The sequence below is a fragment of the Pararge aegeria genome, chromosome 3 (assembly GCF_905163445.1).
Source record: "Pararge aegeria chromosome 3, ilParAegt1.1, whole genome shotgun sequence".
Taxonomy (NCBI): Eukaryota; Metazoa; Arthropoda; class Insecta; order Lepidoptera; family Nymphalidae; genus Pararge; species Pararge aegeria.
Genome location: NC_053182.1, coordinates 20914908 through 20930464, shown reverse-complemented (window position 1 = coordinate 20930464; position 15557 = coordinate 20914908). Strand labels below are relative to the sequence as shown.

The window sequence follows — 15557 nt, the reverse complement described above, 5'->3', positions numbered from 1 at the left end:
TAAATGCTCAAGTGCCTTATCACTTTACTGTTAAATGTTGCACAATTTTGACACTTTTGAAATTATCCTAATTATATCAATAGACTACCTGCTAGAAGTAATAAAGTAAATATATTTCTATGATGTTAATGTTTATAAATATTTGACACTCGCTTTTCACTTGCATTTTATTACGCTGCAATTATTATAATATTTTATAAGTATATTAAATAATCGGAAAAATAAATAATATTTTGTGAAAAATGGTGTTTTATTTATTAAATTTACCTTAATAATAATTTACAAAAGATACGCTCATAAATGGTCTTTTATGGTTAGTGACGTCACAATCTTGTTTGTTGTATTCAAATTTAAACAAAGCAACAGTCTGTATATCATTGCTTGATGTGTAGCTTTGCTTGTGTAGAAGTAACACATTGATCTTAATATGTATATTCATTAATTTTTAATAATAAGACCACTTTAATCCATTTAAGTAAAATTCAAGTACTCGCTATTTCATTGCTGGTGTCTTGGATAATTTAGTTTATTAATTTCAAATTCATATTCATGTACTACAACAACGCACACATCGCCACCTAGCCCCAAAGTCAGCGTAGCTTGTGTTATAGGTCGGAGATAACTGATGAATATTTTTATGAATAACATACATAAATACTTAAAATATACATATAAATACCCAGACACTGAAAAACAATTATGCTTAACACACAGACATTTTCCTGTAGTGGGAATCGAACCCACGGTCTTTGACTCAGAAAGCATGTTCGCTGCAAACTGCGCCAATCGCCCGTCGATTAATAAAATACTATTTATTCTATTTATATTAGTGGTGAAATTAAATGAATAAAAGGGTACGTTTACAATATATTTATTAAAGATAAGGTAACGATATAAATTATTATACATTTTCCTGATTAAATGCTCCTTTAGAGTTTTAGGCGTTTGATGTCTTCTAGTTTGAAGTCCGTCCTGTAATAGAAAACCAGTAGTTAGATTATTGTTTGTTTGAAACAACATTTAAAATCACCACTATTAGTCAAATTGATGTGTCACGATACGAATACAGAAGTTGTAATCCTTTGATTTTTACAAATCGTGCCATTGTAATAGATTTCATAATTTTTAAGTACTGCTTTCAATATCACAGCTTACCGCCACGCGTCCCATTAGGTCGCAATTCCTGTGCGGTTAGAATTTATCAATTCACCTAAACGACCGTGTAAGCTTTATGGTTACCTCGAATGCCATTTGCGCATTTTATGGATAGGTCGAGGGTTTCGGCGCGCTATAACAACAAGGCTGCTTCGAAGCAGGGTCCGCTCTCATCTCTCACAAGATAGATAATTTAAAAGATTGTAAACTGTAAAATGATGTTGAAAACAGCAATCTGCCGAGTTACTTGCCGGCTCTTCTCGGTGGAATCAGCCTTCCGAACCGGTGAGAGAGTCACTACAAACAGACTTTTAAACTGGGCCCATTTGAAATAAATTAATTTTGAATTTAGAATTTTTAGGTGCTAATAGGCGCGTGATGGAGGCCCGGGGGATCCGCACGACCGGCGGTTCTGAAAGCTATGTGATTCGCCTATTGTCATTTGCGAATTTATAATTTCTGAATTTTCTCTGGGGTCACAGGCTAGGGACCACTACCGACGTGCCGTTAAGCGATGCGGGTAGAACAGCTGAGGGAGCTCGAGTGCCAATTTAGCACTATTGCCAGTGGGATGGGAGCCGCCGGGCCGGTTACCTGCGCGCCAGCACGTCGCGCACGCGCGCGGCCGGCAGCGGCGCGGAGGGCGGCAGCGCGTCGGGCGCGTGCGCGGCGCGCTCCAGCGCCAGCAGGCCGGCCGCGGCGCTCAGCGCGCCCGCCCGCTCGCGCGCGCCCGGCGCGCCCGCGCCCGCCCACGCCGCCACGCGCCGGCAGCGCCGCTCCACGCGCGCGCCGCCGCGCTGCGCACAGACAACTGTCTTACAGGGGATTCTCATAGCAACGATCGACGCACCGTCAGTGGACAACCGTTGCCACAAACAGACCCAACACTTTGGAAAGCATGCAAGGAACAGTTCCAGCAATGTTCCGCCGTGCCCACGAACCTCAGGCGTAGGTGCCGACCTGTGTGCCGCGATGTGCCTGTTATTACACCAACAACTATATGACCTTCAGATGAGTGAGATTTTGGAGGCGTCCATAAATTACGTTAGGTGTTTTTTAAATATTCTGTTTCTTACGTAAACGCGTTCATTGTTAATATATAAAGAAAAGTAAAATTTGCTTCGTGCTTTTATTTACAACTAGTTAAGAGTAGTTATCAATATTGCTGAGAATTTAATTATAAGTGTAACAAAAATTTTACAAAAAAAATTGTGTGATATTTGCCATGACCCCCTCTCTCCAACGTAAGATTAGATGAGTTTTGAGAACCCCTCCCCACCATAAACATCTCACATATTTTATGAACGCCCTTTAAAAAATATATTTAAGAGTTAATTTTAAGAAGAAATTATTTGATTTTAAAGAAGGAAGGGAAGGGCTTTAAATGTTGTGTCTTGTATTTTCACAGAAACGCAATTTCGTCTTTATTTCAACTGACCATCGAAGGGAGTATTATAAACATTATTATATTCATCTTCATTATTTTGAAAAAATATTTTTTATCAGGCATCCAGGTTTCTTTTCTATCCCTTCGCTCCAAAGAGTTAAAAGGTGCCTAACGGGTTCCGGGGATTGAAACATTCCCCCCGAAAGAAGACTTCAGCCCTCGTGTATCGCGATACCCGAGCTAAGTACTAGGGCGACACGAAAGCTCGGAGCGTATGCAAGTGGCGGTCACCCGGTCGTAGTGGTTGTTCAGCATGGCCCTCTCGGCGCGCGCCAGCAGGTCGGCCAGCACGCCGGCCAGCAGCGCGTCGGCCGCGCGCGGCAGCTGCAGCCGCGCCTGCTCCGCCAGCTGCTCCAGCGCCGCGGGCAGCGCGCCCGCCTCCGAGCCCAGCTCCTCTGCGCGCGGACGGGCACATGCGATCAGAGAAAGATCCGGCTCGAAGGACCAGTAACTACTCCAGCCATATACACACCAAGACACACTACGGAATCGTTTTTTTTTAAGTGAATCTTCTTTAGAATCTTTGTGATTTCAAACCGGATGCAACGGAAAAAACGACAGGCACAAATACAAAAATGTGTAGGATTCAGCCGGCGAGAGAATGAGATAGAACACATGTGTTTGGACCTGCGTATTAGAAAGTTTTAGTATAAGTGTGTTGATTGTTGATGAATTTTTATTTGTGTCAATATTTTCACCTCCTTGATAAATTAATTTTAATACTATGCCAAAAACTAAAGTTTAAAAAAACTGCGTATGGACTGCACTACGGATAATATTGTTTCGCTTTGTGTTATAATAATTATTGAAGGGAAATTAGAACCGTTGTGATTTTAAACTCGATGTAACGCAATGCTTCACGATCAAGAATGAGACAGATTTATAGACGACACATGTATGGGAGGGAATGAGATAGTATTTAAGTTACCGAGGAAACCGAATAATATCTAGATAAAGAAACAAACACATAAATGTATGGGACAGAGTGAGATAGAAAACATTATACATTTTTTTAACTGTTGTAGTTATCATGGAAACAAAACAATAAACCTTACATTGATCCTAATAATTGTGATACTCTACATTCCATCTCAATCTCTCGTAGGCTACTTTTCTGAAGTTACACTTCTGCTGTGTGTAAATAAATTGCACAGAATTTTTATTTAACTTGTCTTTGCTATGGAAGACACAGGTATTTTGATGCTTACCAGGAGGTCTCCACAACATGTACCATTTACAATGTAAGAAACGAAATAAACGATTTTTATTTTTATTATCCACAAAATTGCTAAATACAAATGCGAAAGTGGGTCTATTTCAATTACAAGTAGAACCAGCTATGTATTTTTAGTTATTCGTATGAATGAGAATGACATTTCATGGTGGGCACTCACCGGCGTCGGTGTCAGGGTCCACCAGCGCGTCGGCCCAGGCGGCGGCGGTGGGCAGCAGGGCGGCGCGCAGGGCGGCCAGCGCCAGGTCGTGCGCGGCGCGGAAGGCCGCGGCGGCGGCGCCCAGGCCGGCGGCGCACGAGCGCAGCTTGGCGCGCGCCGTGTCCGCGCCGCGCACCAGCGCCTCCGCCTCGCGGCACGCCTCGGCCGCCAGCCGCTCCGACCACTCCGCGCCCGCCTCCGCCTCGTTCATGTGCGCCTGGTCAACGATCGGACTGTTTTACCCCCGCCGCCAGCAACAACAACAATAAAGCTATGGAGTGTTATAAGTTTTAGGTGTCTGCGTGTTTGTTTGGCATCCCATTTTCCGAACGGACGAATTTATGATTTTGTTGTCTTTTGTTTGAAAGGTGAATTAGCCTAAGATGGTAGCGGGTTAATCTGTAATGGGCATGGCAGTTATATTAAACCTATATTCCCAAACGATTTCTGCGTGACGTCAATACCGAAACGCCTAATCGCCGGTAAGGTAATAACGAACACTCCCACCAGACCTGTATCCTTAGTACAAGATTTGCAGGCTCGCAATCGAAGAGTCATTTTCGCATATCAAACTCGGTGTCGTCGAAGTAAAATGCACCTAACCTAACATCACTCACTTTAAAGTCGCAAATCATGTACCTCTAATTTTAGTATTACAAACGGCTAATTTGAGCTTTAATATAATGCAGGTAAGATCCATTAACTCCGATGTGCAAGTAAGGAAAAAGCACGTACCAGGTAGAGCGCTCGCTGCGCGTCCAGGTCGCGTGCCACGGCCAGGCGCGCGGGCGGCGCGGGGAAGGCCAGCGGCTCGAGCGGCGGCGCGGCCAGGCGGCGGCGCAGCGCGGCCCCGCAGCGCTCCAGCGCCGCGCCCGCCTCGTTGAGCACCGCGCACGCGCCGTCCACGCTGCCCGTCGAGATGCTGCGCCTGCGCACCTCGCCTCGGTAATACACAGCGTGTGGACGAATACCGAAATAACACTGTCTAAGACTTATCTGTGAAACAGCTAATAGTTTTTGAGTAAACCATAGTTGCCATATTTTTTAGGCAAAGAAATCAGATACAGCCCCAACATGACGTGCAAAATTAAAATCAAGTCACTCCTGTTACTTTATTAGCGTAGCGTAGGTACTATGCACGTGTCGGTCTTTTACCTTCAGTAAGTAAATAAATTTTGAATTAGTTTGTATGGAAAACAAATATACTTGTTTTGGTTTCATATTTTTACAGGCTGATTTCTTATCAAATTTAGGCACCCTTCACACTCATTCACTCTTTCATTCCGTTACACGTTATATAAGCTAATAGGTTTAAAATTATTTTTAGGCTTGTGGTTAAGTTGCTAAGCACTAACATAGGTTGAGATGTATTACAAACATGCTATGGACCGCGTCCGAAATACCGATTTTTTTATTTAAACAATTGCCTACCATCATGGTGTAATTTATGCCCGTTTTCGCTAAGAACGAACCGGGCGATTCCTAAATATGTAAAGATTCCTAGGACATCAACCGTAGGTGCAATAAAGTATACACTTTCTTTTTCCAATTATTGACCTTGAAACATACCTAATAACCTTCCTGGCAATGAAGAACACGTCGTCCACAAGGCTGGATGTCGTTGCAGCGGTTTGGTTGCTAGACATCTTCAGAGCTTTGTTCACGCTCTCTTCCAGGAAATACCTGAGGCCAAGCCAAATGAGTTGTATAATTATGGGTATCCTTCTCAAAAGCTATATGTATATCCATAATTAGTCGCGTTTTTAACTAAACGTACATAGAGAATCAACTGACTAAATAAAAGCATTGAAATGCGTGCTTTATGTACATCGTACTCTTCATTATCTAGTCCATATCCCAAGTAATGTGGCACAAAATGTCTCCTTCGAATTTGAAGACATAATTGTTGATTGAATTTTGGAAATGTGTGCTTTATGTCAATCCTTACTAATATTATCAACCAGCCGTGGCCCGCGGCTTCGTACGTGGTTTTCTGCTTCGCCATGAATCCTGCTGGAACCGTACATTTTCCGGGTATAAGAAGCAGCCTATATGTTAATCCAGGGTATAATCTATCTCCATTCCAAAATTCTGTTAAATTGCTTCAGTAGTTTATGCGTGAAAGAGTAACAAACATCTATCCATCCAAACATTTATAATATTAGTAGGCTAGTAGGATGAACAGTGTGTTTGCTTGTTCTTTGTTCACGTCCTAACTAAGCAACCAATCGACCTGATTTTTGGCACAGAGTTAGTTGAAAGGACGGAGAGTAACATAGGTTACTTTTTATTCAAGGGAAAAAAACGGTTTCTACGATATTTGTAGAAAACAAACATAAGGCACAATTGAGCTTTAATTTTGGGTTGATCTAGAGTTGAGTGTGTGTGCGAGTGGTTGGCTGCGTGTTACCGCTCCAGGGTGAGGTAATGGCTGAGCACGTCCTGCGCCGTGCGCGTGGTGTCGCAGCCCGCTATGATCTTCTCCACGGCCTCCGAGAACGCAGCCTTCGCTGCCGCGTCCAGGGTTGTGTCCACCTGCACATGTGCAGTTGGCAACTTACTCTAATATCTAGGGTGTCGCTAACAGCAACACCCTAGCTTATTAATGTCCCACTGGGCACAGGTCTCAAAACAGTGATAGGTTAGTGACCTCGGCCGCCCATTTGGGGTGAACATGTTTGGTCTCCGGAAAAGTACTTCTAACTTGCTCTATGGTGACGGAAAACCACGTGGGAAAGTTTAATGCGTGAGGGTTCTCCATAAAGTTCTCAAGACGTGTATCCGATTTATTTTGTTTCTAATAAGTTTTTTTCATTCTGAGTGGAGATCCGTGTCCTGTCCGACCATGATGATCATTATCATTACCGGCCATTACCGGCCCACTAGAGCCACGAGTCTCCTCTCGGAATGATAAGGGTCAGGCCGTAATTCACCACGCTGGCCCATTGCGGTTTGGTAGAATTAACTTATTTTTGAGAACATCTCAGGCATGCAGGTTTCCTCACAATGTTTTCCGTCCTTCACCGGTTCGAAATAGATATTCGGGACATTCCGAGGTCGGAATTTTCCAGTGTTCGGAACGTTGGCAACGCGAGGTCGCGCCCACGCATCCCGATAAATCGCCCTCTGCGCCTTAAGTTTCGTTAAACTTAACATGATTAAAAAACTGTACATATGCGTGTATGTGTCAAATACATGGTTACGACAGTAACGTATCACTCGTATATCAATGAATGGCAGCGTGTGTAATATTTTTTAATTAAAAAACCATATTTCGACCATAACTCCTTCTCTATATAAACTATCAGTGAGGAAATGATATAGTCCTGCGTCCGCGCGGTCACACACACGCACCACTCACCTCGGCGCGGCGCCGCAGGAAGGCCAGGTACAGCTGCAGGCGCGAGTGCGCCAGCGCCAGCTCGTTGAGCGCGTGCTCGGCGCCCAGCGGGTCCGCGCGGTCACACACACGCACCACTCACCTCGGCGCGGCGCCGCAGGAAGGCCAGGTACAGCTGCAGGCGCGAGTGCGCCAGCGCCAGCTCGTTGAGCGCGTGCTCGGCGCCCAGCGGGTCCGCGCGGTCACACACACGCACCACTCACCTCGGCGCGGCGCCGCAGGAAGGCCAGGTACAGCTGCAGGCGCGAGTGCGCCAGCGCCAGCTCGTTGAGCGCGTGCTCGGCGCCCAGCGGGTCCGCGCGGTCACACACACGCACCACTCACCTCGGCGCGGCGCCGCAGGAAGGCCAGGTACAGCTGCAGGCGCGAGTGCGCCAGCGCCAGCTCGTTGAGCGCGTGCTCGGCGCCCAGCGGGTCCGCGCGGTCACACACACGCACCACTCACCTCGGCGCGGCGCCGCAGGAAGGCCAGGTACAGCTGCAGGCGCGAGTGCGCCAGCGCCAGCTCGTTGAGCGCGTGCTCGGCGCCCAGCGGGTCCGCGCGGTCACACACACGCACCACTCACCTCGGCGCGGCGCCGCAGGAAGGCCAGGTACAGCTGCAGGCGCGAGTGCGCCAGCGCCAGCTCGTTGAGCGCGTGCTCGGCGCCCAGCGGGTCCGCGCGGTCACACACACGCACCACTCACCTCGGCGCGGCGCCGCAGGAAGGCCAGGTACAGCTGCAGGCGCGAGTGCGCCAGCGCCAGCTCGTTGAGCGCGTGCTCGGCGCCCAGCGGGTCCGCGCGGTCACACACACGCACCACTCACCTCGGCGCGGCGCCGCAGGAAGGCCAGGTACAGCTGCAGGCGCGAGTGCGCCAGCGCCAGCTCGTTGAGCGCGTGCTCGGCGCCCAGCGGGTCCGCGCGGTCACACACACGCACCACTCACCTCGGCGCGGCGCCGCAGGAAGGCCAGGTACAGCTGCAGGCGCGAGTGCGCCAGCGCCAGCTCGTTGAGCGCGTGCTCGGCGCCCAGCGGGTCCGCGCGGTCACACACACGCACCACTCACCTCGGCGCGGCGCCGCAGGAAGGCCAGGTACAGCTGCAGGCGCGAGTGCGCCAGCGCCAGCTCGTTGAGCGCGTGCTCGGCGCCCAGCGGGTCCGCGCGGTCACACACACGCACCACTCACCTCGGCGCGGCGCCGCAGGAAGGCCAGGTACAGCTGCAGGCGCGAGTGCGCCAGCGCCAGCTCGTTGAGCGCGTGCTCGGCGCCCAGCGGGTCCGCGCGGTCACACACACGCACCACTCACCTCGGCGCGGCGCCGCAGGAAGGCCAGGTACAGCTGCAGGCGCGAGTGCGCCAGCGCCAGCTCGTTGAGCGCGTGCTCGGCGCCCAGCGGGTCCGCGCGGTCACACACACGCACCACTCACCTCGGCGCGGCGCCGCAGGAAGGCCAGGTACAGCTGCAGGCGCGAGTGCGCCAGCGCCAGCTCGTTGAGCGCGTGCTCGGCGCCCAGCGGGTCCGCGCGGTCGGCCGCCGCCAGCTTGCGCGCCGCCACCATCTGCTGGCTCACCCGCCGCACGCCCGCGCATATCTGCGCGGCAGGGAGCATTGTTTTACGAATTCATTTACTTCTATTGCACAACAAACTAATTGTAACAGAAATAGCGTTTACAATTTGGCGGCCTCATAGCTACATTGCCATCTCTTCCAGGCAACCGATGGCGTAGAAAACCCTAGTACGGAAAAGAGGTGGTGTTACACGCACCGGCATATTTAGCGGAACAAAAAAAAAGGTTGATATCAGTATCATATAAGGTTGCTCGCTGGTTTATACATCATTTAATTTAAAAAGAAATATTTTCAAATGAAGAAAACAACTGAACATCACATTTTATGCAATTGTTTTAATTTTATTCAAATACACCTTATCTGGATCGAACTTCGAGTATTTCTTTCTTCTGAGTTTGATTTAAAATTTCTTTGAAATACTGTTTTTGTTAGTTTTTTTAATCGCGTATGTTTCTGGAGTGTGGACTGAATTATGCCTGACAGCCTCAACGGAGATTGCCAGGGCACTCGAAATGCGAAGAAATAGACAAACCTACATGTCCAGAGATCTTCGTCGACCAGTTTCAACGATCCATCGCAGTATCCAACGGTACAAGTACAAGGCAGAAAAAAAAGCACTTCGAGTAGGGATGATTTTTTCACTCGGCTTCGTGTACGTAGGTAACCCCGTTCGAGTTAGAAGCAGTGCGGGGTGTAACCGTAAGTGAGCGTACGGTACGAAGAAGGTTCGAAGAAGCTGGTTTGGGTTCATTTGTGCCAGCCAAGGCTCCAAGGCTCGAGGTTAATCATCGTAGAAACAGGTTAACTTTTGCTCAGGAACATCGACTTTGGAACGCGGACCAATGGAGTAAGGTATTGTTTAGTGATGAGTGCAGAATTCTCTTAAATCAAATTGACGGCAGGCAAAGAATATACAGACGCAAAGGAGAACGATACATTCAGACAAGTTTTGGAGAATGGCGGAGACTATCCCAGGAGACCATCGATAACATTCTCAGTATGCCTAGGCGGGTAGAAACTTTAATAAGAGCACGAGAGGGAAATACGTGATATTAATCACCATTTTTCTAATTCAATTAATTGTTATTTAAATATTAATTTTCACTTTTCTCGGTTACATGAAAAGTTCCATAATGTACCATTTTTCACAAATAGCCTTTACTCGCAAAATCTGTTCTTAATGTGATCTCATTTTAAGTAAAGCAAACTTAAAATAACAAAAAAAGTGTAGTAAGTAGATTTGAAAATAAAACCATTTTTTTTTAATATGGACCTTTTTTTTGTGTTCCGCTAAATATGCCGGTGTGTATATATACAAAATAAAAATACATACTAATAAACACAACTAAATAAATATAATAAAATAAGAGACATATACAAGTATTATATCTATTATAATCACATAAAAATAATTTATGTAATGTATACAAAAAGTTACTAGACTAGGTACAAACTTTTATTTATTTAATCCACTACAAGTTCGACTGCAATCTCATCTGTAGTCTTAGTACAAGATTTGCTCATTCGCAACCGATCGTTTTCGGATATGGATATACTTAAACGTCGGAGTAACATAAATTTTAAAGCTCAAATTGCCTCATTTTTTTTTTTCAGACTTTCGACAGAAAGCTCGTAAAACGAAAATCAGAAGTACAGGATTTGCGAAAATGAAGAAACATTACGGCCATTTTAATTCAACGATACAGAGCTTGATGTGCGCAAACGACTTCTCGATTGATTGCGTTTGATGATACATTTTACGTATTCTCGTCGAAATACGTGTAAAGCTAGAATATTGTACACACGGATAAGTTACTGGTGTATTGTTTTTTTTAACACAATACTATAATTTAGTTGCCACTAAAGAAGTGGTACGAAATGGCACAAATAATAGAGATTTTAGTAACAACGTTGGAATTTTGTCAGTTAGTTTAGTGAGTACTGAGTATACCACTACAACCTAGCACAGTTTCCTTACTAGCTAAACACTTGTTACGCACCGGCTAGTAAGTATGGTATATACATATATTAAACCCGTGCCATGATATACATAGTATAGACATGTCTATGCCGGTAAGGTGGTAACTAGCCACGGCCAAAGCCTCCTTGTTGTTGCTCTGTTTATAAGCGATGGTTTTCCACTTACCAGCAGGTAGGCCATCTGCTTGGTGTGTCCATTATTACTATAGAAAATTAATTTGTTGTCTGATAATGTGCTTCCAAGTAGAAGAGAGATAGATGCGTCACAAGCCGAACGCTTAGGCCGATCGTGCCTCTCTATCCTATCTATCTACCGGTGGTAGAATCACTACAGGCAGACTTGACGTTTCAAAAGTGCTTATATTAGGCCTACTTGAAATAAATGAATTTTGAATTTGAATTTATCGCTTGTCCCGTGCTCTCGCTTGCACGCCTGGCTCGGGCGGAACGTGACAATGAGTCATGCTTTTCGTACGTGCAGCCGGCGTTCATTGATTTATAAGATAAAAAGCTAAAGTACGGATTGACTGAAACTCGACGTGAACTCACCGTGGGCTGCATGATCGCAATGGCTCTCGGCAACAAGGCGTGCGTCTGCACGGAGGGCGGGGCGGCGGCGGCGGCCAGCAGCCGTCTCGCTCGCTCCACGGCGGACGCGCCACTCTCCAGCACGCGCGTGAGCGAGTCGGCGAACACGGCCGCGTCCAGCCGCAGCTCCGACACCGTGGCCGCGCGGCGGATCGACACTTCCAGCTGGCAAGCAATTTACATTCACACATCGTTCAACTGAACTGCAGGATGCTCCGGTGTTGGGGCGAAACGGACGTAGAGAGTACATTGCTTAAGATCGCTTTGGTTCATTTATTTAATCGAAAAATGCACAAAAATTTCACATGTTCAATTTAAAAGGTGTAAAACATAAACTCTTAAGAGTTTTACCGTTACACCCTTAAATAAAAATCTCCGGCGTGGAGTATAAAGGTTGAATAAATTGTAAATTACACCGTATCGATTCACCTGCTTTTCGCGGAGTATAGCAAAATTAAGTTAAGCTCAATTTTCATAGTATATCGTTGAATACCGCAAATACAATTAATCTTTCGAAATGAAAATACCATATTATATAACAAATAAATACTTATAAATATAATCAATTAGTTAATCAAAATACAAGTCTCAGAGAAAGTTAATAATATACCTCTAAAGCATGTGAAGTAATATTTCGGTTTTCATTTACACGTTGTAAATAGGAAAATTTGAATTTGATTTGATTACCTACCTGAGAAGCAAGATATTTGGCGAGTAAATCCACACCCTCCTCAGCTCGACCGAACTGTGGAAACAGTTTGAACAGTCTCTCAATAGATGCCTCGTCTTCCTTTTTGGAGGCTTCTTCGAACCTAAAAGAAAAACATTTGATCATTGAACCAAACTTTTGCCTATAGAACCAACCAGTAATGTATCCTTGGCTATTTAACACAGGTCTATGTACCAACGCTCGACAGGGTCGTCAATATTACAAGGCAAGATTAAGTTACAGCACGTTAAGCATTACAATTGGTATAGGACAACCCACTTCGAGCAGCCAGTGTAGATCTTTTTGTCCAACAAGAGGGGATTAGTGCCAGTAGAACATTTTTCATCGTCGATTATCACTTAAACCAACGGGGCTTCCAAAATCCACGGTCCTGGGCCGCTTTTTCCAGCGGCTACCAGCGACTCGCTTGATGTCGTCTGTCCACCTCTTTGGGGGTCAACCAACGCTGCGTTAACAGGCGCGGGGTCGCCATTCCAGCACCCTGGGACCCCAACTACATCAGTTTTCCGAGCAGTTTTCCACAGGCTGCCCATGAACATTCTTAGATGGAGATTGAATAAATAAATCATATTATTTATTTCATTATTTATTTTTAATTCAATTAGTACGGTTAACACCAATTACACTAATTAAATACATAGCGGATTAAAACGAGAACCAAAAAAAATAAGAAATTATTAAAATAAAAACAGAAACAAAAACATAATTACAACAATTCAATCAACAATGATAGTGTACTAACTTGCGAACTAAGTGGTCTCGTAGGGTATTGGCTGCGGCGTCCATGTCTCGCCGTGGGTCGGGGGCCCCTCGAGCCCGCGCCGCTTCTACCGAGCCGGGCTCCATACTGAGGAAGCGTGCCACGTGTCCTGCCGCTGGGTATTCAACAAGTCTTATTTGAGAGTGCGATATGAGGCGATTCTATTTCAGAACGTTGCAAACTTAAATTCGACCTTAAGTGCTACATGGCCGAATTGAGCACAAAATCATCAAAGCTTTTTTTGCAAATTAAATTGCAATATTTAATTGCTTAAATAATTAATTTAGCACACATAAAATACGAAAAATAATCAATAATATTCACATAATATATGAAATGAAATTTTTTATACTTAGTATTCTTTATTTTACTAAATTTTTTGAGCATGTAAAACCTCCACACCTCCACATCTCCACACTAAAACGTCTGTTTACTTACCAGTTTCATAGTCATGAGCTTTAAGAGCAGTGTCCACACCAGCACTGCACACCCTGAGGTCTATCAGATCATGCACTCTACGCTGGCACTCCGCCACACGGGACTGAAATGTTTGCTTATTATAATTTTTTTATCTATAATCTCATTTTTTATTTTGTACTTTTTTAGCTGGAGAAGTAAAAAATTATATAGCCAAATGAGTTTTTCTTATTACAACTAAGAATTTGATAACATATATGTCATGACTGCTAGTTACAGCACATGTGCAAGCAATCCCAATTTATAAACTGATTTCTTAGAAAGTTTGCTATGTATAATGCTCAACTGCTCAGTTGAGTTTATAATAGGCTAGAATAATAACAGCACTCAGTTACACAGCGGCACAGTTTTTACTAATTTTGGCAACTTAAAAAGTACTTGTTATTATTAAATCGTTGTTGTTATATAGAGTGTATCAATGCATGGATTATAACCTAAGCCAACCAAAGCCGAGAGATTTTGATGCTTGTCATTAAATTGAGTGACATTATATGGAGTTTACACTGTTAGTCAGACTGCAATCAATGGTGGTTCGAGATGATGCAGTCTAAGGTGGTAGCTAGGTGACTGGGTTATGCATACATAGCAGGAAAGAAAATGTCTACAGAGTCGCACACATCTTAAGGGTGTATCAGTAATCTGGCTAAAAATGTGTGGTTCCAGTGAATATCAACAACATAGGGATTCTACTGTTAATACTGTCTCAATCTTGCGTCAAAACTCACTCTAGCAAGGTCCAACTGTCGCACTTTAGCACTGACATCCCTTGCCAATAATGCTGTCTTGTCAACCATATCAGCAGCAACTTGTGTGTCATTCCTAACCTCACCCAGTTTTGAGTAGGCCTGACTAGCGGCTCGTAGTCTACCCTCCAAAGTGCATGCTCGGGATAGTGCATTGCAAAGGGCTTCATTTACTTCACACTGGAACAACAAAGATAATTAAAATATAAGCCAAACACATCTGTATTTACTGCTTAATGCTAAAAAATTTTCAAACAACAGTCATTTGCACTTATCAAGGTTTACGCAAACTTCATTTTATGGAAATAATAGTTCTATTTTCAAATTTTTATGCCCTTTTTCCCTTTTTATGCAGTTTAATTGTAGATATCTACCTCATGTATCTAGCTTAGTAGCTTTGCTTGTTTTTTCATAAATATAAATTATTCAGAAATCTAATACTGTTTACAGAACTATACAGGTTGTCTAGATACATTTTTATAGGCATTTCATTTATACATAGGGGCAAGGTGCCAGGTCGCGAAATAGTAATACATATATACATTTATTCAAAATAAAGATTTGCCTCTCTTGTTAAAAAAACATTTTATCAAGAAGTGGAAAACGTTAACTTAAACCTAACACAGATCAGTGCCTTGTATGGATTAACACTTCATGGCAAAGAACATAATATTATGTATACTAAAGCTTCATGGTATCTTTCGATACATATTAGAACAGGTCCAGGGCCATAAGAATCCTTCATTGGTAAGACCATCAATGTCGGGTTTCGATTGAATTTAATGTTGGTAAACATAAAGTGCTTACGCGTCGTTGGTCAGTCATTAGAAATTGTAAAACTTACCTCTTCTTTTTCGATTTCACTGAGGGCCTTTTGAAGACCTTCTTCTGTAGATACATCGTACTTTTCTAAAAGAAGTGTTAACGACATGTTTACAATAAAATAATTAAAAATCCCCGCAACTGCTGATCAGGTGTAGAATATTTTCAATTCAATTCTTGTTTATGGCTGTAGAATATTTGGCAATTGCGTCTGACAGATGACAGTCACAGACAGCTGACGATGACAGCTACATATGACAGCTGGTACAGCCTAGGTACAGCTGTATGGCAATTGGCATTTATTTTGCTCCAACTGCCAATAGCCAACCATTAGTCAGTTTATAAATGGTTTAAATTATTTTTACATTATTAAGGAAATTCCTTTCTTGAAATTGTGAACTTTTTTTGACCTTTTATTAATAAAGAAGTCTAAAATTACATACTAACGGTTACAATTGAATTAAAG

General features: G+C 44.3%; 1 protein-coding gene across 1 annotated transcript; it reads right to left on the bottom strand.

The window, feature by feature from the left end:
• Positions 1–868: 868 nt before the first annotated feature.
• On the bottom strand, positions 869–15287 carry LOC120637014 (conserved oligomeric Golgi complex subunit 4). Its single transcript, XM_039908596.1, has 15 exons — positions 15114–15287; positions 14252–14449; positions 13488–13590; positions 13032–13164; positions 12251–12371; positions 11521–11724; positions 8849–9013; positions 6446–6570; positions 5605–5718; positions 4771–4963; positions 3997–4252; positions 2791–2997; positions 2276–2294; positions 1750–2133; positions 869–972 (listed from the first exon to the last, which is right to left on the bottom strand). Exons 1-15 carry the CDS (start codon positions 15198–15200, stop codon positions 930–932), a joined length of 2352 nt encoding a protein of 783 aa, XP_039764530.1. The 5' UTR covers positions 15201–15287; the 3' UTR covers positions 869–929.
• Between the last annotated feature and the right edge of the window lie 270 nt (positions 15288–15557).